The following is a 27,475-nucleotide window of genomic DNA, read 5'->3' as shown; positions in this document are numbered from 1 at the left end:
AGTTAATTCAGACCTCCCTGCTGAAGTTGTCTCAATGAAGCTTAAATTAAAGGTATCTTAGAGTTTCTGAAACTCAATTACAACAAAAAGGTTTGCTCTTCTTTTCACTATCTCATTCTCTATCACATGTGAAAATTCCCTATTGCTCATCTCCCTAGTCTCCCCTCACTTGGGGCAGTAACCATGTTCCCACTTCTCACAGTAACAGCAGGACTGTCAGCTCTGGTACTCCACCCTAACAGTGGATAGCAGGGTGGAAGTGTGGCTGTGACCCAGGAGACTGCCCAATTGAAATGCACTACTTTCCATGTCAAGGCAATAAATCTTGCCTTGGTTGCCACAGACGAGCACATGACTCAATCAGAAGCAATCTGGCATCCCTCAGGTCTACGATACAGACACTGAGAAAGGTTCGCCTTTCCCTGGAATTAACAGCTACTCATGACATCAGTTTGGGGATCCCAGTACATGGTAGAAGTCTTTTTAAAAACAAAGCCCAGAGAGCCTACACTCTAAGCTACACTTCCAACCAAAATGGAGTAACAAGGATTTGATTTTTCCCTCCTACCTGAAAGAAACAAAGAAAAAAGATACGAGCTTGCAAGACATTGAATACAAGGCAACAAAAGAGAGTATCCCCTGAGAGATGAAAAACACAAAGTAAGCCTTGTGATTGCTCCAGCTTACTGATGAGAAAGTCTCTAAGCCAGAGGATGGGAAGAGAAAACCTAGGCAGACTGGCAGTCTCTCTCAATTAAGGAGATAGAGCTGAGAGTCTAGGGGACCAAGGCAGCTGAATTCACAAAGCAGAGGACCAGAGAAGAGAAAGCTGCACACAAGGAGAACTCCAGAGGGACCCCTTGAGTCTTCAGCTAAGTGCCCATCAGCACATGCCTGGGGAAACAGTCCATGGCCAGGGAAAGAACAACCTGAAAGGCTCACAGGGAACAAAAGCCAGAACTGCAACAAATCGGGAATGATTCCTGTTCTCACCAACAAGAGTGAAAAATAGCATAATTCATGGGGTGAATTCTCTACTTCAAGTAGAGTACTCAGAAAAAAATTTACTTCAGTAGTGGGGAAAAAATTAGCCCTGGATTAAATGCCACTATCGTCTCACCTAAAAAACTCTTAAAACAAGACCTTGAAGTAAACTGTTTCCAAGTAACTTTACTGGATCTCCAAACCAAGTTCAAGAATATTTAAGAAAAACAAGAATATATAGCACCAAACAAGGTAAAATTTACATCTGTCATCCAGTTACCAGCTATGCAAAGAATACTGAAAAGCAAAACAAACCAACTGAAAACACCCCACAAATGACACAGATGACAGAACCAGTAGACAAGGACATTGACACACTTATTATAACTACCCCCCATGTGTTCAAGAGGTTAAAGGAAAGACGGCATGTTAAAGGCATGAAATATGTAAGAAAGACCCAAATTTAACTTCTAGAGATGAAAACTATGGCATTTAAGATGAAAAAGTACACTGAATGGACATAAAGGCAGATAAAACACTGCAGGAAAAAAAGATGAGTGAGCTTGAAGAGGTAAGAAGAGACCACGTAAGATCAGAGAGGGTAGCTAGAAAAAGACTAAACACGGAGCTGACAAACAGGGAAGCAAAGATGAGAAAATGAAAGAAAGATGTGTACAAATCTGGATCCAACCATTCCTGAACCTAAACCCTAGACGCTTCAGTTACATGAGCCAATTAATTCCCTTTTCTACTTAAGCCAAATTTGAATTTGGTTTCTGTCATTCACAAACAAACGTCTTAAAGTACCCCTCAAAATTTAAATGTTCTTGAGGACATTTCTGAGGTTATTACTTTGTATCCTACAGGACATACACCAAAACACAATGTACACAGACATGTATAAACCTATCTTTTGATGCTAATAAAAATTCTCACTCTTCAGGACATATGACTCACCCTTTCTAAATCGTGAAAGTAAGTCTAGAGACAGGTGACATTGTACCAATCTTCCCCATTAAGAAGAAGAAAAAAATATGGCCCACCCTCCCATAGAAATCTACAGAGTACATTCTCTAACACGCTTATATCTGAGAGGTAAGACTCCATAGACTTAGGCTCATAACTAATTCTAAAGTAAGGCAATCTTATGCACCCTGTACGATCTACTTTTGCTTCTGAAGTTTAACCTTCAATGAGCATTCTTTTCTGGGATTAAAAAAGAAAAGAAAAGAAAAGAAAAAGAACCTAGTTATGCAGTTACCAAATTTTTAAAATACTTACTAGTGGTTTTATGTTTTTATCTATACAAATATTTCTGCAATCATATGACACATCACCAAACATTCCAATTTAAAAAAAAGAGTGGATAGAAGGGGGTGGGGGGATTGGGGAGGGATAACATTAGGAGAAATACCTAATGTAGATGATGGGGGGATGGACGCAGCAAATCACCATGGCATGTGTATACCTGTGTAACAATCCTGCCCGAGCTGTACATGTACCCCAGATCCGAAAGTATAATAAAAACAAAAAAGAATGACTATTTTGTTTAAGAAACTGAGCGAGGAGCAAGTATTCTGTATTTCTGGAAAACAAGCACCATGGTTGGGGTTTCAGTATTTGGAATACTATCATTCATTCACTCTACAAATATTGATATAGTACCTGTCAAATGCCAGATTCAATGATCAGCAATGATTTTGTTTCAAGCAAAAGAAAGACTCATAATGAAAATACCAACAAACCGATCACCCTCAAACAGAACCACTATCCAGTGCTGAATTCTAAATCCAGTTTTGTCTTTTATTTGCAATGACACCTGGCAAAAATCACTCTGCCTCTCTGGGTCTCAATTTCTTCATGTGTAAAATAAAGCATTTAAAAAATGATTCCAAATCTGGATGCAGGAATCCACCTGGAGAATTCTTCAATCTCCATACTCCTAATACATTCCTAAACCTGAATTACAATTTTAGAAAAAAGTGAAGAAATCTGTCTTTTAAAAAAGGTCTCCAGGCTGACTTTTCCCTTTTACTTTACACCCTGCCATGCTCTATTTTTCTTTTTAATGATGTAATATTTATAATATAAACAACAGTTCGTTTCAAAAAATTAAACAAAATAAACTCCTACAATTAATCTAAAGAAGGCTATTTGCAGAGCAGTAATGGAAGTATCAAACCAGATTAAATTCGCTAAGGCCTTAAAATTCTGATTCTACTTGCCTTAGTTTTTAATTATGTAAAACCAGGAATGAAGTATGAAATAACATGTGCCTTTCTATATCTTATTTAAAGCTCCACTTAAAAAACAATTTATTTTTTTGAGATGGGGGAGTTTTGCTGTCACCCAGGCTAGAATGCAGTGGTATGATCTCAGCTTACTGCAACCTCCACATTCTGGGCTCAAGTGATTCTCCTCCTTCCACCTCCTGAAGAGCTGGAACTACAGGCATGCGCCACCACACCCAGCTCATCTTTTTGTATTTGTTTTAGAGACAGGGTTTCACAAGTTGGCTAGGCTGGTCTCAAACTCCTGACCTCAAGTGATTTGCCCGCCTCGGCCTCCCAAAATCCTAGGGTTACGGGCATGAACCATCACACCTGGCATCTAAAACTCCACTTAAAAAAAAAAAAAAAAAAGATTTTTATAATTTAGGAAAATACAGAGACTAATTTACAGGTACCCAGTATTAACTGTCTACACTTTGTTATATTTGCTTCTGATTTTTTAATGAAAGAAATAAAACTATATAGATAGGCCTTTGTACCCTCTCCAATCTCCTTTCTCTCTCTTACTGCCCAGAAGCACACACTAATCATGAACTTGATGTTTTTTCCAGCCTATGTCATACTTCTAACTGATTGTTTCATTTAACACTTTTTAAAATCCATAAATGTTGATAAGCCAGTTAATTCAACTGCCATCTACTATTTGATTCATTCAATCACGAAGTCAACAATTATTTACTAATGACTGCCGGCCAAGTGTCAGGCAGCTTGTCAGACAGTCTGGATTCAAGAGTGAAGTGACCTAAACACCAAAAAAAAATTTTTCCTCGTGGAGTTCATGTTATACTGCAAGACACACAATAGCAAATATAGCTCAAATGGTAGATATAATATATTCAATAATGACAAGTCCTAGGAGGAAAAAAGTAAAGCAGGGAAAGAAAATAAACGCATAGGAAGTGAGGTGCTTGGCATTTTAGTAAGTGGCCAGGGAATGTTTCATTGAGAAGAGTCCTTTTCAATATTGACTGAAAGGAAATAAGGCGACTGGCTAATGCTCTGGGGACAAGCATTCCAGGCAGAGGGAAGGGCAAGTACAAAGTAGAAGTAAGCCTGGCATGTCTGAAGAACAGTGAGGAGGCCAAGAGGCCAACATAAAGTGAACCAGGGACAGAACAGTAGGAGTGAGGTTGGGGAAATAACAGGTGTTCGAGATAGGGACAGATCAGACAGGTCAGAGTAACAACTTTGATCAAGAGAAAATACCACATTTATCTGCTGTTTTATCAATAGACATGTTAAGTATTTGCAGTTATATGCCATTAAAACAATGCTGCAATAACCAACCTTGTATATCTCACCATGTGCACATTTGAAGAAACTGTCTGGGGTACACACATTCAGCATCAAGTAACTGTGGAGTCTGTCTTGTCAGAGTGCTCCCTGAACTGGCTGTAAGCAATCACACTCCTACCAGTTTACTGGGGCTCCCTGTTACTACAGGTACTCACCAACACTCAGGACTATGAGGCCTTTTTAATTTCTGCCAATCTGAAGGACTCAAACAATATCACACTGTGATATTCACTCACATAGTGGGTTCTGTGTAGAGGCCCTCCATTCTGCACTATTGGTTACATTTTTCTATCTGTGTATTAAATCCCTACAATTTTGATTACTAGGAAGTAGAAATAGTTTATTTCTATTGGCTATTCAGGATTACTCTTCTGTGAAATGCTTATTTGTTTTACTGCCCCATTTTCTACCGGGTTTCTTGTTTATTTTGGGAATTATGTGCATGTTCTGGCTATAAATCCTACCAGCTATCTATGTGGCAAATTATCTCCTCTCAAACTACAATTTCATCCATGATGTCTTTTGACATACACAAATTTTTATATAGCCAAATATATCAAAGTGGCTATTTTCACTGCTGATTTGTGCACTGTGTTAAGAAATCTTTTCATGACTCCTATAAAGACAGCCTCCTACACTTCCTTCCAGTTTTAAGTCATTTTTCACATTCAGGCTCATCCACCCAGAATAAGCAGAGATGACCTCTCAATCACTAAGGCACCCTCAAGACTCAAGATGGCCCATGGGCTGCCTGTCCTCACACAGCCTTTCACTGCTGTGGCTGGGTCCCCATGCTGATCATGGAGCTGATGACTCCCCTTTCACATTCTGGAGCTCTACATAATTTCTATAGCATTTTTATGAAAAACACATCCATGAACAGATTTTTCACAGTGTTGTATGGCATTATGTGCTCAGTGTAACATATGGAAGAAACCTACCTTTGGCCAAGTGCTCTTCAGAATAATGGCTCTCTTTCCATCACTGAGGGCATTTCTAAAAAGAAAAACAATTAAGTATTTTAAAATGTTCACTCTTTTATAGTAAAAGTATTATGTCTTGCATATGTGTACTCTGTGAATTTTCCATCTATGTTATCTAGTCAAAAGATAATTATAATTTTTTAAAATCCATATAATATATGTCCATTATAGGAAATTTGGAAAATACAGAAAAATAAGACAAAGGGAAAAAGTCACCCAGAGTCACAATCACAACTACCCAGGAATAACTATTTTAATATTTCTGAAGTATTTCTTCCACATAGAGACATCTTATCTATGCATAACATTCTTATTTGTATGTTTTTCCGTACTATTTCTGTAAGTCAGTAAGACTTCTGATTTCCAGATATATCGTTACCAGGTCTTTCACACAACACATCAGCTAAGCTACACTGAACAGAGCATGGAAGCTGGACCATAAGACCCGGGCTGGTCTAATTTAATCATTAATTTTCTTGGGGCTATTAGGAAGTTATTAACATCTTTGGGAAGTTATTACATCTGTAAAATGTGGATGATAATTCTGTTCTACCTGTTCTGAGGTAAATATTAAATTAGATGCTACATTAAATGTACATTAATAACCTATCAAGTACTAACAGATCCATACCATAGTCTATCAGTTTCCTGGATTTCTTACCTTCAATGACTTCCTCCTCTAGCCCAACTCAGCCACCCTCACTGCACCCCTGAACTCAGCATCACTCAAAACTGTTCGAACTTGAAACTGTTCAAACACTGATTCAGGTATCCAAATCTCACTATAACCTTGCTTATCCCATCTTACTTGTTCAACTGTTCTTGTCTCCTCAAGGTACCCAACTCACTGACTTACTCACTTTGTTTTTTTAACCTAGATTAAGATTTGCTGGTTCATCATTTCACATTCATATTTATGCTAATTCACTCTTAAAAAGAGATTAAAAGGAAGAACAAAACTAGATAACTTATAATACCAAATATCAATACCTACTAGAAGGTTACATACCAAAAAAAACCAACTAGATAAGGATAGACCACCTGACCAACAAAATAAAGAAACTAGAAATGGAGCCTTACGCATAATCACCTGATTAATGACAAAGGTGTTACTGCAGTACAGAGAGAAAATATACTCTTTTAATAAATGGTTCTGGGTAAACTGGACATCTATATGAATCTTTTTTTTTCTTTTCTTTTCTTTGAGAAAAGGTCTCACTCTGTCACCCAGGCTGAGGGCATTTGTAAAAAGTCCCTCTCACTACAGCCTTGACCTCACAGGTTCAAGCACTCCTCCCACCTCAGCCTCCTCAGTAGCTGGGACTAAAGGCACATGCCATCATACCTAGCTAATTTCTGGCTAATTTTTAAATTTTTTTTAGAGACAGGGTCCCACTAAGTTGCCCAGGATGGTCTCAAACTCCTGGGCTCAAGCAATCCTCCTGCCTTGTCCTCCCAAAGTGCTGGGATTATAGGCATGAGCCACCGCACCTGGCCCATATGAATCTTGAGCACCACCTCACGCTAAATACAAACACCAGGTCCAGATGGACTGCAGATCTGTATGTCAAAGTTAAACAATCAAACCTTTAGATGAAACACAGAAAATGTGGTGGTGACCTTTGAATAGGTAAAGATGATAAACAACACAGTAAGAACTTACCACAAAGGAAAACTGATAAACTGTACTATATTAAAATTAGTAATTTGTTTGTGAAAAGAAAACATCATCAGTGAAAAGGCAAGCCACTGAGTGTGAGAAGATATTTGCAATACATATATCTGACCAATGACTCATATTCAGAATACAAAACAAAAGAAAAACTCCTAAAAATGAATAAGGCATTCAACTCAAGAGGAAAAAACAGCAAGAGACCTTAACAGGCACTTCACAAAAGAGAATATCCAAATGGTCAATAACCTTATGAAATCTGAAACATCCTTATTCAATTTATGAAAATGCAAATTATAATGACATTAGCATACCAATACGTACCCACCAGAATGTCTAATGTAAAAGATGAAAAATATTAAGTGTTGGTGAGGGCACAGAACTGAAGCTCTCATATGCTGCTGTAAGAGTACAAAATGGTAGCCACCCAGGGAGGCTAAATGCGTATAAGCATAACCTCTGTCCCAACAATTCCATTCCTTACACGCAACAGAAATGAATACACATGTTCACAATAACACTATCTGTCAAAACCAAATACGAGAAGCTACCCAAATGCCCACCAACAACGGAATGGATAAAATGCAGTATATTCATGCAACAGATGAACACTTTACAACTACATGCAACACAATATGGATCCCAAAAATGGTGCTGAAAACCAAACAGAGAAGAACACATAGTATAGTATTTCATTTACATTGCACTCAAACAGGCAAAATTAACCACTGGAAGCCAGGATGGCAGTTATCCTGAGAGAGGAGGTAAGTCATGACTAGGAGGAGGAACAAGGGGATTTGCGTGCTGGTTACAGTTGTCTGACTTCTGAAAATTCCATCTATACACTTAACACTTGTATACTTTTCAGCATGTGTATTAAGACTTCTTTTAAAGGATATAAGACAAAGTTGTCCTTCTTCTGCTGATGTCTCAATTACAGCAGCCATCCTACATTCTGAGAGGACAGCCTGAGGACCAAGTCACACACTGAGGCTGGAAAAATCTAAGCCTCCGATGACACTGTTGAGCCACTGAATATACAACCCCAGTGCCACCATCTTCTGGAACTCTTGAATGAAGTAAGTTTTCTTTACCATTTAAACCAGTTGAATCAAGTTTCTGTTACCTACAGCCTAATCCAATGGCACACCTCTTATGCTCCACACGTGGGTCTCTCTTCCCAAATAGCTTTAAAAGCTGCCTATGCCTTGGGAGGCCGAGGTGCGTAGATCACGAGGTCAAGAGTTCAAGACCAGCCTGGCCAAGATGGTGAAACCCGTCTCTACTAAAAAACTAAAAAAATTAGCTGGGTAGCAAGCAGGTGCCTGCAATCCCAGCTACTCGGGAGGCTGAGGCAGGAGAATCACTTGAACCCGGGCAGCAGAGTTTGCAATGAGTCAAGATCACACAACAGTACTCCAGCCTGGGTGACACAGTGAGACTCCATCACACACACACACACAAACCAAAAACAAAAAACTGCCTATGCTAGCTGTCTCCATTTCCTCTCATTTCTCAACCCCATCTAACTGGCATCTGTTCCAAGCTTCCCACCGACAGTTTTCCCTATGGTTTATGAATGACATCCATGTTGCCAAATCCAAGTTCCATTGTAACTGGCTTCTCAGTAGCCAACAGACACTGCTCACCACCCTTTCACTTACTTCTATGACACCATACAATACTACACTTAAGTCTTTGTTCCACCTTTCTGGGTACCTTTTAATACTCTCCTGGGCAGGCTCATCCTTCTCTAATTGGCCATATGTGTTCAAGGCTCAATTCTGATTCCTTTCCTAGCCTCAGCCTAGGTTCTCTGTAGACCAGTGGGTCTCAACCTTAACTGCACATAAGTACCATCTGGGAAGCTTGTAGAAGCCCAATGCCCAAGCTTTATTCTAGATTAATTAAATCACAATCTCTGGGGTGGGTGGTATTTTTCAAAGTTAAGAGTGATTCCAATGTACAGTCCAAGCTAAGATACACTTCTCTAAGCAATCTCACCCACGTCTACAACCTCAAATCATGGAGGCTAACTATCCCAAACACATCTCCTGTCCAAACTCTCCCGGAGTTCCAGACCCATATAACTCACTACCTATATAACACTGCAATTTGGATGCTTCAAAGGCATTTCTTTCTTTTGTTTCTTTCTTTTTTATATACAGTTTTGCTCTTGTCACCGAGGCTAGAGTGTAATGGCACAATTTTGGCTCACTGTAACCTCCACCACCCGGGTTCAAACAGTTCTGCCTCAGCCTCCTGAGTAGCTGAGATTACAGGCACCCATCTCCTTGCCCAGCTGATTTTTGTATTTTTAGTAGAGACGGGGTTTCACCATGTTGGCCAGGCTGGTTTCGAACTCCTGACCTCTGGTGATCCTCCCACCTCAGCCTCCCAAAGTGTTGGGATTACAGACATGAGCCACCACGCCCAGCCTGCAAAGGCACTTCAATTTAGTATGTCCAAGAGTGAAGTCCAGTTCCACCTCCTACAGATTTATTCCTCTTCCAGCAATCCCGCTGTGAGTAGGCCTATAATCCATGACGTTGCTTAAGGCAGAAACGTCATGATAGTTCCAACCACCTTCACTCTCACATTCCAACACCAAACATGAGCAACTTCTGTCAACTTCACCTCTAAACTCTTGAATCCTTACACTTTTCCATTTCCACTGCCAATATTCTGCTCGAAGCCACCATAATCTCTGGCCTAGAATACTCCAGCAGCCTCCTAACCTACATCCACACTACATCCCATTCAGATCCATTCTCATCATGCTCGAATAATTTTATTAAAGTATTAAAGTATTTCACTAAAGTATTACTCATGCTCTCTCTCCTAAGTTTAAAATCCTTTACTGTCTTTCTTATTGCTCTTAAGGGCCAAAAGCCTTAACACAGCCTACAAGAACCTCCTTGGCTTAGCCTCTGACCATATTCCCCTCTCCTCTATATTTAGGCCATCTAGCAATTATCAGTCCCACAAATGCAACACACTCCTTCCCACTACAGGCCCTCACAATGCCAGCCCACTGTCTGAAACACAGAGGCTGTTTTTACTAATTTCTGACATTATCCATCAAAGAACCCCAATATTTGTTGAATCAATGATGATTACTTATTGTAATATACAGTACTACAAACAGTATTGTTATAATAGCACATATTATAAATATCACAATATCTATAGGTACATGAATGCAATCAATATTAATACTAATAAAATTTCACATTTAATGGCATATGGCCACATCCTACAGCTAAGGCAAAATGAGCACAGTCAAGTTACACGATGCTATTGCTTATCCAGACCAGCTCACGGTCTAAATAATCAGGTTTGACTTTTCATAGTAGTAATTCCCTGCACAAGAGATGTATGAAAATGGGACAAGACTCGAGATGCAAATGGTTATTTGCTCTTGAAGACTGTAACATGGTGAGAGTACTAAACAGAGTAAGAAACAGTTCTAGCCCAGCTGCTGAACTTACTATTCTTACAAGGGGAAGTGTTATTTCTCCAGACCCTCCCCATTACTTCATATAAAATATGCTACATTGTGTCCTGGAAGATGATGTTTGTGAAGAACACTTATTCCAGGGTGGATGTGGTGGCTCAGGCCTGTAATCCCAGCACTTTGGGAGGCCAAGGTGGGCAAATAACAAGGTCAGGAGATCAAGACCATCCCGGTCATGGTGAAACCCCATCTCTATTAAAATACAAAAAATAAGCCAGGCGTGGTGGCGCGTGCCTGTAGTCTCAGCTACTCAGGAGGTCTCAGCTACTCAGGAGACTGGGGCAGGGGAATCGCTTGAACTTGGGAGACAGAGGTTGCAGTGAGCCAAGATCGTGCCACTGCACTCCGGCCTGGCAACAGGGCAGGACCCCCTCTCAAATAAAAATAAAAATAAAAAAAGAACACTTATTCCCTCTCCCCTAGTTTCCATGTGGATTTGCTAGACTAATTATTCCTGAACTCTTTCTTCTCCCCACTCTTTACTAACATCTCCAGATGATGAATACTTTATCTAATGGTGAGGGAGGGACACTAATCATACATGGCTTCACCTCTTCATTTTCTCACTTTCTGGAATCTTTTCAGATGCTGTCTCACTCTACCACCCCGGCTGAGAGAGCAGTGGTGCAATCTCAGCTCACTGCAATCTCCACCTCCCGGATTCAAGCGATTCTCCTGCATCAGCCTCCCGAATAGCTGGGACTGTAGGCGCCTGCCACCATGCCTAGCTAATTTTCGTATTTTTAGTAGAGACAGGTTTCACCATGTTTGCCAGGTTGGTCTTGAACTCCTGACCTCAAGTGATCCATCCACCTCGGCCTCCCAAAGTGCTGGGATTACAGGCATGAACTACTGCACCCGGTCTCACTCTTTGGAATCCAAAACACCAGATTCCCTTTCCTTCTAGGCTTAAAGTTCCCAAGGGCCCAGTTCTGTCTGACTGTGGGTGAATTAGGAAAAGTAATTGTGGGTTTTGCCGTTACTTCTAAAAACCGCCATTACTTTTGCACCAGCCAATCAGTAACCAGCCCCCTGACTGTCAGACTTAAGGGCTGTTCTCCAATTGCCTCAGTAATAAAGGAGATATTTGATCATCATTTGCCTGTCTTTTGCATCCATATTTAAACAGATTCTGGATTTGGAAGGAAAAGGAGATGCTATTTACTGACTCTTTCAAACCATACCAGAAAAAGTATGCAAGAATTTTGCAAGCCATATAAAGGATATTGCTTTTTTCCTCAGTTATAATTACTTTCAGGACCTGACCAGATCAATAAAGAAATAACAACTGGCCAGGCACAGTGGCTCACACCTGTAATCCCAGCACTTTGGGAGGCCGAGGCAGGCGGATCATGAGGTCAAGAGATTAAGACCATCTGGCCATCATGGTGAAACCCTGTCTCTACTAAAAACACAAAAATTAGCTGGGCATGGTGGCACATGCTTGCACTCCCAGCTACTCGGGAGGCTGAGGCAGCAGAATCGCTTAAACCCAGGAGGCAGAGGTTGCAGTGAGCTGAGATCGCGCCACTGCACTGCAGTCTGGGCGACAGAGAGACTCTGTAAAAAAAAAAGAAAAGAAATAACTACTCTCCAAGTTTCCAGATCTTCCAACTAAGGAACAAAAGCAAGATTCAGGTATGATGGTCACTCACTGACAAATATGCAGTAAGTAATAACCATGTACTAAATAAACAGACATTTTAAATCAAAAGTTAGTATCTGAAATTAAAATGATATATTCTCTTTCATTCAACTGAGTAAAAGAAATTTACCAGAAATGTATCCTACAGATATATTTGAACCTGAGTGTAAAACATAAAAAGGTAATCATTGCATAGGTGTATATAATTTTTAAAATGAAAATCTACATACTAATTCAATCTATAATTTAACATTGTAAATTGAATAATCTATATGCTAATATAAACTAAGTGTGTGTATATATATATAAACTATATATTAATATGAACTAACAGATTATATGGGCAATCCATTCAGTAAAACACTGTGCAGCCATGAAGAACAAGGTAGGTCTTTAAATACAGATCCACAAGCTCCAAGATTTAAACATTAAAAAAAGCAAGATGTACAACAGTGTACGTAGTGTTCCTGCCCATTAAAAGAAAACAGACATATGCATTACAATAAACCAAACAAAACTGCACTGCGTATATTCTGACTTACAAAAATGACAATTTCATTTGGTTCAACGTAAGTGCTTGTATGGGCATAAAATATTATGGGAATACACAAGGATCTGAAGAGATGACTCAGAGGATGGGTCTGAGGTGGGTGAGTGTCCCTTTACTACTCTGTGGCTTACCATGCACATTTGTTACTGTTTTTTTTAAAAAAGGGGGTACACCCCAAGAAGACTGAAAAAAGTAAGTGTTTTCTTCAAAAGCAAATTCAGTTGCTTCTAAGTAAAAATAGAGAGACCACACCAGCAAGAAGAGCGAGGAATAATTCACCAAACCAACACACACACAAAAGAATTTGTGAAATTCTCAAGGAAACATACAGTGCTTTCTACCTCTGGTCTTGGAGAAATTTAGGGGGAAAAAAAGCAAGAGAGGAGTAAGTTAAGTCTGTCTGTCTGCTACCAATCGCAGTTGGGATCTGATGAAAGGCAGTATCATGTCAACGGTAAATACTTAAATGAATACCAAAAGTTCAAGTAAACACCAAGTTTAAAAATACATGATTTTCCAAAGCAATTCAAAAACCATTCAAGCTAAATGTTCCCTTTCTCCAATTAACATTTCCCCTTACACAGTTCATCATATCCCACCAAAGAACCTGAATTTTTCACAAGTCCCACAAGAATGAATTGAACAGAAATGGGCAAAGCCTAATCATGTACGTTACCTAAGCTGCTGGAAATGCAGAAGGTATAGATATACCTCATTCCTTTCTCTAGATTCTTGGACTGAGAAGTTCTGATTGCTTCAACAATGACAACGATCACTCTCAAATGCCCTATAGTTACCGACTCGTATTTGAAAACTACACCTTGAGAAGGACCAGAATAAAACAGACATCTCATCTTCTAAGCCATGTTTCCTGGGATGAACACATTCCTCAACGTGAAGATCTGAAGGGGAGAGGTTGCTGCAGGAGTGGGGGCGCAGGAGGCAGCGCAGTCCCCCATCCCTGCCTCACTCCATCTCCTGCATTTTCCAAGCGCAACATTCGCAGGCCCAGAGGGGTTTTGAAAGGCTCTTGGCCTAACTCATTTATATTCACCCAAAGGTGGTTGGATTTACAAATTGCACACTATTCTGGCATTACAATTGTCACTGCCACTGCCACCTTGACCATGTTTGAATGAAGCATCTGTTTTCCCACATACGCCTCACCTCAGGCTTCCCCACACACACTTCACCCTTCTGCAACTGGTCTTAAAATACTTGTATTTCTCTTTTCAAGATCATTGTTCACTATCTTATCCTTGACGTAGAGTGGTCACTGTTTTTTTCTTTTGTTCCTTTTATCATGTGCATTTTTAATTACATTTTGTTTTACGTTTTATCAAATATTTCAAGTACACATAAAAGCACAGAGAATAACATTAACAAAATGAAGAACTATGTGCCAATGGCATACCACCTCAGCAAGGAATGAACATTTTGCCATATTTACTTCAGCTCTTTCGGTAGTATTTTGTTACAGTTGACATCACTGTGAACCATCCCTCCCAACTCCAATCCCCTTTCCCTCCTTCTCTGCCCAGCCACTCTCTGGATGTTTAACATGCCCATGCATTTTAAAACATTCTTAATACACAGTCTGTATATATGCATATTGTTTTGCACGTTTTTAAACATTAATAAATGGCATCGCAGTGTACAAATCATTCTGCAACTTGCTTTTTCACTCAACAGTGCGTTCATTTTAACTGCCATATAGAATTCCATTGTATGAATATACCATAGTTATCCATTCCCCTATTGATGGCCATTTAGGTCGTTTCCATTTCTTTACTCTTACAAACAGTGCTATCATGAAGCTTGTACAATCTTCTTGGGTACACATTTGAGAGTTCAGAGGATATGAGCCCAGAAGTGGGCTGCGGAGTGTGCATATCTTCACCTTGTCAAATTGCTCTCCAAAGTGATTGTACCAATTTACACTTTCTCCAGCTGAATATGAGAGTTTCTTTTGTTCCACATCCTCTCAAACACTTGGTATTATGAGATTTTTAAGCTTTTGTCCATCTGATGGGTATAAAAGAGAAACTCACAGTTTTTAATCTACATGTCCTGGAAGGATAATCATTTCCTCACAAACATTTATTAACTATTTGGACCATTTATTTTTTCATTTTTTTCGACTTTCACATTCCCTTTTATTCTACCACCACCATCCCATAGTGATTAATAGTAGAAACTCTGCATCCAGGCTGCCTGGGTTCAAATTCTGTCTCCATCGTATCCACCTAGTGTCCTCAGACACTTCGCTGTGCCTCAGTTTCATCATCTATAAAGAGGCAGTAGCACCTACCTCACACAGTTGTGAGGATTTTACGAATACACATTAAGTACTCAGAACAGTGACAACCATGTTGTAAGATACAGTATTATTATTTTTACCCTTTAAGATATTAATCTCACCAAAGTTCTCTTCTTTAAATTGAATCTCTTTTTCATTTAAAGTTTCAACTTATATTTTCTAAGCTTTTAGGATAAATTATTTTAGAAGTTTTAGCATTTAAGACTTTAATCGTTTTATTCCTTTCAAGTATTAAATTGTCCCATTTCTGTTCTCTTTGGGCATCTCAATTCTTGCTTCAGTGACAGCAGAGAAGCCTGACCTTGCAGAACAGCTGAGGAGTGCATCCTCACCAAACGGGGAGGGTAGATGCTTTACCCTCAGCTGTCCCTGCAGCTGCTCAGCCAGATTTCCACAGCAGATCCAGCATCCCTCTGCTTGAGAGCTTCAAAACGTCTCAACCTTAGTAACTCAAATAAAAGTCTTTCTCAGGCATGGGTCCTCCTGTGTCAATGGCACATTTGAATTACTGGCAATGTGGTTCTTTCCTTAAGTCACACCATCTAGTCACCTGAGTAGGAGTTATATACACTATGGACTCTGAAAACGTTATCCCTACATCATTGAGCAAATCATACAGACAATGTGTGAGGAGGTAGGAAACACCAGCAAAACCAGTGTGGTAAAAACACTGTGCATTAAATAGGCATCCAATATGGTGACTGCTTAGTAAGAAGCAAAGGGATCTCAATGCTGCTGACCTGGCACTACTGAAATGTAGATGGTATTAAACCACAAGCTAGACCATCAGCAAGGAGGTACAAGGGTAGATCTGCAAGCTGCTCTTGGCCTTTACCTCACCAAGCTACCTGGCTCCTGTACTTCTACTTTGATTCACCTCCTGCTGCAGCAGGGTATTACAAGGATCTTCCTTGTATGTCTAGCATTCAACACTCATGAAAGAGCAGAAACACCCTGGTTTGCCTCTCAGCTCTCGGAGGCGGAAAAGCGGATAACCTTCTGCCAGGCAATTATTTCAGATAGGTGCCTCGATTTTCACTAGAGGCTAGCCAAGGTGCCAACCTATTCATCTGATCTTCAAAGCATACAAATTCACCTTCAAACAGCACAAAATAAATGCAATTCTGGACCTAGCCAGAGGCAATAACCTAAAGACATTTGCAGCTCATTTCTTGTCAGAACCCGTTGAGGACAGTGGTATTGATGGAAGACTGTGTCAAGCCCATCCATTCCTCTAGTCTAGATAGCCTCGGTTTATCCACGGCTTAAGCCATCTAAAAGCTGCATAACGTTAATACAGCGGTATTCTCCAAGGTGGTGATTTTTATTTTCTTCTTTTTAAACTCTTGTATTTTCCAAATTTTCTACCATGAGAATGTGTTCTGTTTACAATAAAAGAAAAACACAATAAATGTTATTTTTAAAGCTACATACTTAGCATATACTACCTTCCCCACTCCCACCCTCCCGAACAAGTGCTTTTACTGAAAAACAACTGATAGCAGACTCTCAGCTTTCAAGAGAAAACTTTACAAAAAAAAGTATTTGTGAAACCCAAAACTGTGCTTTCAGGGAGTTTTTTGTTACGCATAGGAATACTGCTCAGATTATTCTCTACTCCATCACTCAATTAATATTACAGGCCAACTTCTTTCAAAACTAAACACTAGGAAAACTGTTTCCCCTGAGCAATTGGTGTCCTGTTGCTTTATGGACAGTAAGAATTAAGTAACTTGTCAAGTTTCCCCTTTTCATTTTGGCAGCTGAAGGTCAGAGGCAAATATGAATTATCACTAATATCTACGCAGGACCTTATGCCTATGTAGCTTTGTTTTGAGGATCCCAGATTCCAACTTCATCTTCTGGTGCGTTCTCTTTTGAATATTCTTCTACTGTGTGGTTGTATTCTTGAATCCAACCTACACCCTTCTTATGGTAAGGCAGGACAAAATTAAATATAATAGTCTACCTGGTCAGTATTAATGCTTATAATTTATGTCCTAAAAATTTTATACTGGGGAATAAAATCATAGTGCGGTATCTTTCTCAACCTTTCTTAGCTAATAAATAAAAAATCAGTTCAAATTCAACATAAACTAGAAATTAATTATGATCCCACTCTCATACTATTAAATTGCTTTTTTCCACTTATGAAGGACATTTACTTAATTTTTTATAGCAGGATAAATGAGAAAAAATGAAAATGCTTCTTTTATACTATATGGATTAATTAGCAAAGGATAAAGAGGTAACACAGGAATCATAAACACAGACTTGGACAACATCAGGTAAAATCTGCATTCAAATCTTGGTATCACTGTTTACTAGAGGTACAAGTTGGTCATGTAAAATGTGGAGTGTAACATTACCTACCTATTACGGGTGCTGTGAGAACTAAACAACATATGCAAAGCACTTAAAAGAATGTTTAACCTGTCTGCACTCAATCAGAATAGTGCTGCTGTCACTGTTGCTATTACATATAAACCCTGAATGTACTCTTTTCAGCACTTAGCTTACTTCCGCCAAAGAACTATTCAAGGATTTTCTTGTATACCTGCAAAACAAAACTGCTTCCCAAAAATGGGTATTTAGCAAAATAATTCAGTGGCTGAGATACTTTAACCAACTTACCTAAACTGTCCAGTACGAAGAAAACAAAGAGCTCGGTTACCGTAAAGAAGGTGGTTGTCAGGTCTTAAAGAGACACAATGTTTAGTCAGTAAAGCACATTACACACGAAACAAATAAAAATCACACAGAAATCATAAGGCATGAGAAAACTTTTTTAAACTTTTACATCTGTGTGGCAAAGCAAAAAGAATATAGGACCTAGAGGCTTAACTGGCTAAGTCCCAATTCCTTCGCTTCCTACCTAAGTAACTTTGTTTGAACCAACCTAGACGTCCCTATATTCAAAATGAAGATAACTCTAGTTGCTCTAACTCATAGGACTGTTGTGAGCATCAGACGACACATCTGGCCAACGGCAGAGTAACTCCAGTGGGTGGCACTACCTCACATCTGGCCAACGGCAGAGTAACTCCAGAGGGTGGCACTACCTAGACAAGAAGTCAGGACTGTGCTGTTCTGATGAGGAACTGAGAAAGGAAGTCTACAGTACCTGCACATTAAAATAGCTTCATTTGAACTTTTGTTTTTTAGTTTTATCTAACTATGTGTGGTGAAATGGATCTCCCTTTCCTCCACTTCTTCCTCAAAAGAATATGGCAGCAGCCTTTCAACGTGGCACACTAACTGGATTCCCTCATTCCCCATGGAGATGGGCAAGGGAGGAGACAGTAGTGACTACAGAGCACCCTCCAAAGGCTGGTACAGTATTAGGCGGCCAGCTGAGACAAGAGGGGCAGAGTTATGAGGCACATCTGGAGGAAAGCTACAAAATTCTGGCAGCTGAGTAAAGAGAAGACAAGGAAGAGAGCACGTATACATCCATCAATTATCCTGTAAAAGTTCCCTCTTAGCAAAAAACCCTGAATGGGTGGCATCTTAAGTTTTAGAACTAACCCTTTTTGACCACTTAATAATTTGGGAGGACTCGGTTGATGGCAAAATAAGAACAAAACAAAAGAGATAACTCCGTACTGCAAAGTTTTAAAGAAAACGGAAGAGGGCAGAACCAAATTCACAATTTTGCCTGACTTGCTTGAATTATGCTACTAGATTAGGTTCATATACCCAAGCCATCTCCAATGCTTCTAATGCCCAAAGATGAGAAAATGTATTCTGCCTAAAAAGTTGGAAGATATTCTCTAATTCTTCATCTAGTTTTTATTTCTTCTGACTACCATTCTAACTTGATCTGCCATAGAAACAGTATCTCTTTGTTCTATTTTGCTCTTACCTATATTCAATGGCTCTGGTGTAATAGATAATAGCTATATCAAATCTTTCTTTGGAAAACTCTTCATTTCCTTTCATTTTCATTAGTTCTCCTTGCTGAGAAACCAAGGTGAAAGAAGACCCATCAATTAGCTCCAAAGACAATCAAGAACCCAATACCTAGGAAAAATGAATCCGGGTTTCTATCTTGGATATCAGAAATAACCTAGGGGATAATTTATGTAGAAAATGAGATTACAATACCCAATATTTTGTTTTATACACACACACACACACACGTATGTATGTACCTATGTTTTAGAGACAGGGTCTCACTGTGTCACACAGGTTGAAGGGCAATGATGGCACAACCACAGCTCTCTGCAGCCTCGAACTCCCAGGCCCAAGGGATCCTCCCATCTCAGTCTCCCAACAGCTAGGACTGCAAGTGCACCCCACCGTGCCGAACTAATTTTTAAAAATGTTTTGTAGAGATGAGGTCTTGCTATGTTGCCCAAGCTGGTCTTGAACTTCTGACCTCAGGTAATCCTCCCACCTTGGCCTCCCAAAGTGCTGGGATTACAGGCGTGAGTCACCATGCACAGTCCTGATACATATATATTTAAATAAACCTGTCTCAAATGACTCAACACTAACTTTGTTATAGAATATTAAAAACGAAACAAAACCATCACATTATGAATAATTACTCATATTTTTGTGCAGTATTTTGTAGATCCACTTTTAAATATACCTTATCAATAAGGTAATAAAACTAAAAAATAGATGCAAAGTAGAATTTTAACTTTAGGTTAGCAAATGTGGTATTATTCAAGAAGGCTTAATGCCTAAAAACATATATAAATCAATAATATAGAGGCAACACTGATTAGATTAAGTGTAAGACACGAGGTGACAGGTTAATGAGAATATGTATGAAAGGTGTTAGAGACTAAAGGTGCTATAACTAGAACTTCAATTTCTTTTTAATAAATAAACTAAAATAAACCACATCATATAAATGGCATTAGGGAATTCAATAGAACATTATATATGTTCTAAAATTCCTTTTCTAAAATTGAGTTAAAATCGTATTTCCTTGAGTGAACAGCATAGCACGTGAATTACATCTCAGCTGTTACCAAGGAAAATCTTATTTCTTCAACTCATTAAAGAATTTAGTTTTTAAAAATCAAATTTTCACTTTCAATGAGTGGTTTTTTAATCATTTGGAAATTCTGATCAAGATATTAGTTCTTCATCTTCAAAAATAAATTCCAAATCAGAATCTATTAAAATTTCCCCCTCAATGTTACAAACCTGCACCATATGTACATGTACTCCAGAACTTAAAGTAGAATAAATAAATTTAAAAATAAAATAAAAACAGGGAACTGGGGAAATCCTTGCCATAGAAATATAAATAAAATTTTGGTCCTGGAAAAAAAAATTTCCCCCTCAAACATGTCATCCAATTGTATGAATTATATGTTGTCAGCAGTTTTATTCAGCTCCTCTGAGTATTAAAAGGTCTAACGGGCAAATCTTAAAATGTATTTATAATATTCATTCTCACCTCTATACAATCCAAACAACTTTGGGTTTTAAGTTCTTCAAGCAAATTGCAGTCTTCTACTACAATTTTAATTATGTGGTACTTGTCTAAGTTTTATTTTTAGGAAAGAGCAAGAGAGAACATTTGTTAAAAAAAAATTGGTATTGATAGTATTAGAATTCTTATTACATGAGTACATAAAAGTCCTATATTATTATTCTTTCTAAACAGCACGTTTCTTTTAACCTTTTATGTGTATTAAACAACATAGTAAAAAAAAAAACTAATAAAATGTTGCAGCGAACATCAGAGTTATTTCTTGCTGGGAATCTAATCTCAGTTTTTACTTCTTGCAATAAAAACCCTTGTTTATTATCATATTAGTTGCAATTGTATTTACAATAAATGCTCTGTCATAACATATTCCAAATAGGCCACATAATTACTTAAGTCAATTCAATAAACACTGTCAGGTATGTATGGTGTACCATGCACAATATTCAATAAAAATGAACAAAAACAAAAACCTGGAAAACTACTTTCTACAATGCATTTCATAGACAGGTTGAGTATATCTTACTCCAAATGCTTGGGCTCAGAAGTGTTTTGGATTTGGGATAATTGTGGATTTTGGAATACCTGCATTATACTGCGTGAGCATCCCAAATCTAAAATCTCAGAATGTTCTAATGAGCATTTCCTTTGAGTGCCATAGCGAAGCTCAAAAAGCTTCAAATTTTTGGAGTATTTCAGATTTTGGATTTTTGATGCTCAATCTATTTTAAATAAATAATTTCAAATGTCTTTATTCACTGTTTTGATTCTCATGAGTAAATATTACAATAAGAAGTTATTTAAAACACTGTTCTTATAAAAATTTAATAAACTAAGATGCAGTAAGTCACCAAAGTTTATCAGGCCTCATTTTCTACATTGTAAGCCATTATATAAAAAGGATGTTTTAAAGTGGAAAAAAAAATTACTGCAACAAAACTATAGTTAAGCCTCTAGCCAAACATACTCATTTCTAAAGTGAGAGAAGCACCTACAATTTAAGATTTAATAAAGGACCTAGGAAAGTCACCAAATAAAGAAATTCTAAGGGACAGAGTAAGATTACAAGGAGGAACCTGGGCTTTGAGGTCAGAAAGATCTGACTGATTTAGTCTTATCTACCACTTACTAGACTGCAGAAATAACACTTAACCTCTCAAAGTCAGTGTGCTCACTGCTAAAATAAAGGTAATAGCAGCCACCTTGCAGAGCTATTTTAAAGAAAATGGCATGTAAAAAATCAGCTGTAAGCCTAAAGAAGTATGCCAAATACATGATACTGCTTCTCTACTTCCACCATAAAAGCTAGCTTATAATTAAGGGCCTCCAAAACAATGAAGAGAACAATCTCTATCAGTGTAATACAACCCTATGTCTAATAAACCTATGAGAAAGCTGTGTCTTTATTTAATTCCTTTCTAGCACTTACGTCAATAGTGCAAAATGTGCCTTTATCTCAGCAGAGATGGCAAATCATTGGTCATCACCTACTTAAAAGCCAAACTGGCCGGGCACAGTGGCTCACAACTAAAATCCTAGAACTTTGGGAGGCCAAGGCGGGCAGATCACCTGAGGTTAGGAGTTTGAGACCAGCCTGGCCAACATGGAGAAAACCCGTCTCTACTAAAAATACAAAATTAGCTGGGCGTGGTGGTGTGTGCCTGTAATCCCAGCTACTCAGGAGCTAAGGGAGGAGAATCACTTGAACCCAGGAAGTAGAGGATGCAGTGAACCCAGATCTCAACATTGTACTCCAGCCTGGGCAACAAGAGTGAAACTCCATCTCCCAAAAAAAAAAAAAAGGCCAAACCTTTCCTGTTTTAAGATTCCTATAACTGTACTATAAAAACACTGCCAATTAATATTTAAATGCTTTAAAGAAAAATATTTCACAAAGTAAAAGAAACATGTAAGGCCATCATACATAAAATAATAACAGATTCATGAGGAAAATCATAAGGTTAGCTTCTGTGACTTTTTCTTACAAAGGAGAATACATGAGCCCCAGTTGTAGTCTCTTTAATAACTTATGATATCCATTTGGTGAAATTTTTTAAGTACAACGTCATAAAAATCATTAAGACAGAAAATATAGAATAAAACTACCAGGTTGAAATTCTCTTTTTCAGGAATATATACCAAATGAAAAAAAATTTTATTCTAAATCAGAAATCACATAACTACACATCTCATTTTCCCAAATACCTTTAAAACTGAGTCAAGTAACAATTTAAAGCATTTATACTTACATTCAGTAAAGAAAATACTTAACATAGGCCAACAATTGTCAATTGATCCTAATTTAGTTAGAATTGTTACATCTCCTGCATATTTTATCCAATTCAGAGCTTCTTCCATTACCAAGATTTTCTGTTTCAAAAGAGGAATGAAGAATGGGGATTTGGGTATTAATTTTAAATTTGCATGTGGCACCATAAATTCATCTTATACAAGTATTTCAGATCCTTAATACAAAACTGGTACAACACCTCATATTTTGCTACTCCAGCATGTAACCTAGAGTAGACAGACTCTGATGTGTAACCATGGACTCATATATGTTACCTCTTCAGGTGACCTTAGACCACCTTCAGAGCTCAAGATGCTTCTGTAATTGATTACAGACCTGGAATTTGAGGTCTATAACCTGGCCAGAGACTGTCTGGGGTAGCAGGCAAGTGCAATATAACAAGGTGTATAAGGGTTCCCAGATCTCAACTACATTAGACTTCCATCCTTACACCAAGGTTAAATGTATAGATTAAGGTTCACCAAAGGAACTACATATTTTACGTCATCTGTGGCAAACAGAATAATAAAGAGATAAAGAACAAGAGGAAGCTGTGGCTGGGCAAACGGGCACTCAGTGTAGTGATCTCCATGAAGGATGAAGAAGTCACAGAAATGTTATTTGTACTTCTAGTGTATGAAGTAACTTCAAAAATTAAATAGTTAACAATGTTGGTATCAGGCTTAAGGGAAACAAAGACGTTTATGGCATCAGCATCATTAAAAATTGGTTTATCATTGAATCTGGAGATTACCTAGTAATTATATATCAAAAAATAATCATACCAGAGGCCTAATAATTTCATTTGGGGAAACATAAGCCAGGTAAATAATCTAAAAGAGAAAAAAGAATCAACTTGTAAAATAGGCTCAAAATTACACTATGTACATGGGTTTAAAAAAAAATGAAAATGATCCAAACCCCCAAAATAAGGAGATTGCTTAAGGAAAATATTCAAGGCACTACTACCAAACACCACATATAGAACACTGAGTGTGTGGACTCCATATAAGGGGAAATGAGCAGTGAGATGACTGCCACTCATTCACAGTGGGTGTGCCAGGTTCTGTGTTTAGCACTTACATTTTCTATTTTATAACCAATTCTCAATAAGCCTCCAATAAGGAATGAATCATTCTGAAAAATAAAAAAAAGAACACGACATATTTTTTTCCTTATTCAGTCAATTCGACTTGAATTTTCTAATGGAAAAACGGCTTATGTTTTAGGAATACTACTATATGTACACAATACTATACTTCACACAAAAATTTACATGACCAAGTTACCCCTTAAGACCTTAAAACAAGAATTCCAAAATAGTCTCTCAAAGGGTTCTAGTAGTAAAATAACTTAGTATAATCTTTAGACATGTGAATTTTTTTTTTTTGAGCAGGGTCTCACTAGGTCATCCAGGCTGGAGTGCAGTGGCATGATCTCAGCTCATCGCAACCTCCGCCTCCCAGGCTCAAGCGATTCTCCTGCCTCAGCCTCCCAAGTAGCTGGGATTCCAGGCACGTGACACTACTGCCTGGCTAAGTTTTCTATTTTTAGTAGAGATAGGGTTTCAACATGTTGGCCAGGCTGGTCTTGAACTCCTGATCTCAAATGATCCACCTGCCTCGGCCTCCCAAAGTGCTGGGATTACAGTCATGAGCCACTGTGACCAGCCAACATGAATTTTCAAAGTTCACTGCACTAGGCCAGGCGCGGTGGCTAACTCCTGTAATCCCAACACCCAAGGCAGGTGGATTACCTGAAGTCAGGACATTGAGACCAGGCTGGCCAACATGGTGAAACTCCGTCTCTACTAAAAGTACAAAAATTAGCTATGCATGGTGGTGGGCGCCTAGAGTCCCTGCTACTCGGGAGGCTGAGGCAGGAGGATTACTTGAATCTGGGAGGCAGAGATTGCAGTAAGCCGAGATCTCACCACTGTATTCCAGCATAAGCAACAGAGGGAGACTCCTTCTCAAATGATAATAAAGTACATTGCACTTAAATTTTTTAATAAAGGTACACTGGCTTGTATGTTACTGCAAAGAACTACTGCAGAAAATAAACATCAGAATGCTCTTTCTAAATATAATAGTACCAGTAACAGCACTTGGCTCCATAACCAAGTGAAATTTAAAAAGCTAACAAATAGTTGTCAAAAAAATTTTTTAAAGCCACAAAAGAACTCTCAACATAGTACAAGGAAGGACACCTCCTAAAATATGCCAACAGTCTATCCCTACCCAAAGACAAAATATTTGTTGATGGTGATGTGATTTTACATCAACAGATAGAGCACATCACTTTCAGAACCTGTGGCAGAGGTTTCTATGAACCCATGCCCCACTTTCTGTAACAAGTTCCCATTTCTGTCCTTTAATAACAAGATGCAGTCCTGGTACCCAATATAGAACCATGACAGCAGCCATCTCCCTGATCTCTCAAATATTGAGCATCCACTGATGGATAGCAGATTCATCTTATGTTAACCACTTCATTACCTATTAACTGCTATAAATTAGTCATATGAGGCTAACACCATATAAATGCTTATATTATTTAAATCAAGGGCTGAGGGGGAACCTACATTCTACCACTTACAGCAACTTTCTTTGCCAAATCCACAATATCTTCCATCAACTCAAGATGTTGTAATTTCTTCAAATTTATCTCAGAAGCACGTGAATTGCTTAAAGACAAATTTATTTTTTAAAAGATTAGATTCTCATATGTAGAAATTCATTGAACTTTATGCTTAACTATATATCTCAAACCATTAAAAAAATAAGTTCTCTTTTTCTTCACTCTAGGTAACGATAACTAAGCTATTTACTAAATGAACAAAATATTATATTTTTTTCTTCCCTTCTGTCCTATAACACTGATATTTATAAACAAGCATGTTAATTCTTCCGAACTCAGCTTCAAGTCTACCATCTAATACTATTCAGAATTTCACTGATTATGTTACCATTATTCATTAATATCCAAATCTCAAGTATTTGCTTTTTCCACCTTATTAAACAAAAGTTGAGCAGCATACAAGAGTAACACATAAGCCTACTATTGAACTTGCATTCCTCGGTATTGGGCAATATGCTTCTATCACTGGCCATACAGAATGAGTAACATATAGTAACTTACTTGGCGTCCACACAGGGATGCAATCGTGATATTACAGAACTGTTCTGATGTTGAAACAGAAGTGGCCAGAAGATATTTATTTTGATGGCATCACAATAATCTCGTAGGACAGAAACTGGTTTACTACACCATATATTGCAGATGTCAAATTCTCAATTAAAAAAAAAGTTTAAAATTAATGTTTGAGCCTCATTTGGGAATGAATCATCATTGTTAATAGCAAAAAAGGAAAGTGGATATGGAGAGCCAATACATGAATGAAGTATGTTGCCTGTTGGATGTTAAGGATATTTAAGTGCTAGCTAAAAGTCTATTTTAACAAAAGTTCTGATTTCACATAAATCTGTTGTGCTGCTATGACAGGATGGATGGACCTCCCTTTATCCCGTAATCTATCCCATAAATTAACATTAAAAAACCATGTACTCACCTAAATTTCTCTCACTTTGAGCATAATCTTTATATTGCATACCCTAAAAATAAGAAAATTCTTTGGATTTGTATCTAGCAAAATGTAAAAGTATAGTTACTGATTTTTAATCTAAGGATTATCAAAACTAACCAAAGAACTTTCAGGGCACATTCATTTGTATGCTTCAAACACATCTTCAGCCAATGAGTCTTAATTCGAGACCCTTTTCACAGTATTTCCTGAGTTGGCTTCTATTGCTCTCCGCACGAGCTTTTCTAATCCCGTCAAAAAACTGCCTTTTGCCACCACTTGTTCTCCGGCATTCCACAATCTTCCTTTTAACCCAAAGCTTACTTTCCCTTCTCAGATCACCTTTTCAAAAACATGTTCCTTCTTCCCTGTCAAAACCCACGTACCACAAAAACATCTTTACTCAGATAGCCCTAAACCAGAAAACCTTCAACACACAATGTCAGAAACAAAAAATTAGCAAACCTACTTACCACCCCATCACAGTAAAGCTGAGTCACACGAACATAATCATCGGTCATAAAGTCAGCAGCAAACACACAATCATCCACGTCCACGTAAGGGCAATCTTCTAACAAGGCACAATCCGCCACAGTGAAATCTCCCTCAGCAAAATTGTTCATGATGCACAAGTCTAAAGAGACAACACAAACTCAAGTCAGTAATTAAATCATTTGAGATGACAGAAGAAACAGTTTTCCTGGCTTCTATGGTATATTAGAAAAATACTTGGAACCTATGCCCGCAAAGAAACATTCCAATCAAAACACTGAGCTCCGAAAGATTCCTGTCCCCATTCTGCTATTCTTCCCCCCTAACTCTCTGCAGTTTATTTAATCTATTTCTTCCTTTCCTCAGGTTCATGTATTCACCATCTCTATTCTAAGTTAAT

The 27,475-nt window shown here is 38.2% G+C and overlaps 1 protein-coding gene and 1 long non-coding RNA gene across 9 annotated transcripts in view; one reads left to right on the top strand and one right to left on the bottom strand.

The window, feature by feature from the left end:
* Nucleotides 1-15,676, top strand: part of LOC128930341 (uncharacterized) — a 67,132-nt gene extending 51,456 nt beyond the window's left edge. For 2 of the 4 annotated variants that reach the window (XR_008478296.2, XR_008478297.2), the window contains exons 5-6: nucleotides 8,167-8,305; nucleotides 15,540-15,676. This is a non-coding gene — a long non-coding RNA (uncharacterized LOC128930341). Of the gene's footprint in view, nucleotides 1-8,166; nucleotides 8,364-15,539 lie in introns of those variants that run through there. The other 2 variants (XR_013530622.1, XR_013530623.1) reach the window with 2 other exon arrangements.
* TTC3 (tetratricopeptide repeat domain 3) overlaps nucleotides 1-27,475 on the bottom strand; it is a 123,254-nt gene that overhangs the window by 83,088 nt on the left and 12,691 nt on the right. For 2 of the 5 annotated variants that reach the window (XM_078358639.1, XM_078358640.1), the window contains exons 2-12: nucleotides 27,057-27,217; nucleotides 26,572-26,614; nucleotides 26,142-26,292; nucleotides 25,599-25,686; nucleotides 24,084-24,137; nucleotides 23,786-23,833; nucleotides 22,960-23,080; nucleotides 20,678-20,763; nucleotides 19,124-19,218; nucleotides 17,893-17,955; nucleotides 5,513-5,567 (exon numbers count right to left, since the gene is read on the bottom strand). In XM_078358639.1, the coding sequence (XP_078214765.1) occupies nucleotides 5,513-5,567; nucleotides 17,893-17,955; nucleotides 19,124-19,218; nucleotides 20,678-20,763; nucleotides 22,960-23,080; nucleotides 23,786-23,833; nucleotides 24,084-24,137; nucleotides 25,599-25,686; nucleotides 26,142-26,292; nucleotides 26,572-26,614; nucleotides 27,057-27,206 (954 nt within the window). In that variant the 5' untranslated portion in view covers nucleotides 27,207-27,217. The remainder of the gene's footprint in view (nucleotides 1-5,512; nucleotides 5,568-17,892; nucleotides 17,956-19,123; nucleotides 19,219-20,677; nucleotides 20,764-22,959; nucleotides 23,081-23,785; nucleotides 23,834-24,083; nucleotides 24,138-25,598; nucleotides 25,687-26,141; nucleotides 26,293-26,571; nucleotides 26,615-27,056; nucleotides 27,218-27,475) is intronic. The other 3 variants (XM_008986663.5, XM_035282991.3, XM_054248974.2) reach the window with 2 other exon arrangements.

Source organism: Callithrix jacchus, chromosome 21 (assembly GCF_049354715.1).
Source record: "Callithrix jacchus isolate 240 chromosome 21, calJac240_pri, whole genome shotgun sequence".
Classification (NCBI taxonomy): domain Eukaryota; kingdom Metazoa; phylum Chordata; class Mammalia; order Primates; family Cebidae; genus Callithrix; species Callithrix jacchus.
The sequence above is the reverse complement of the archived record's forward strand: the minus strand, read 5'-3'. Positions and strand labels throughout refer to the sequence as shown.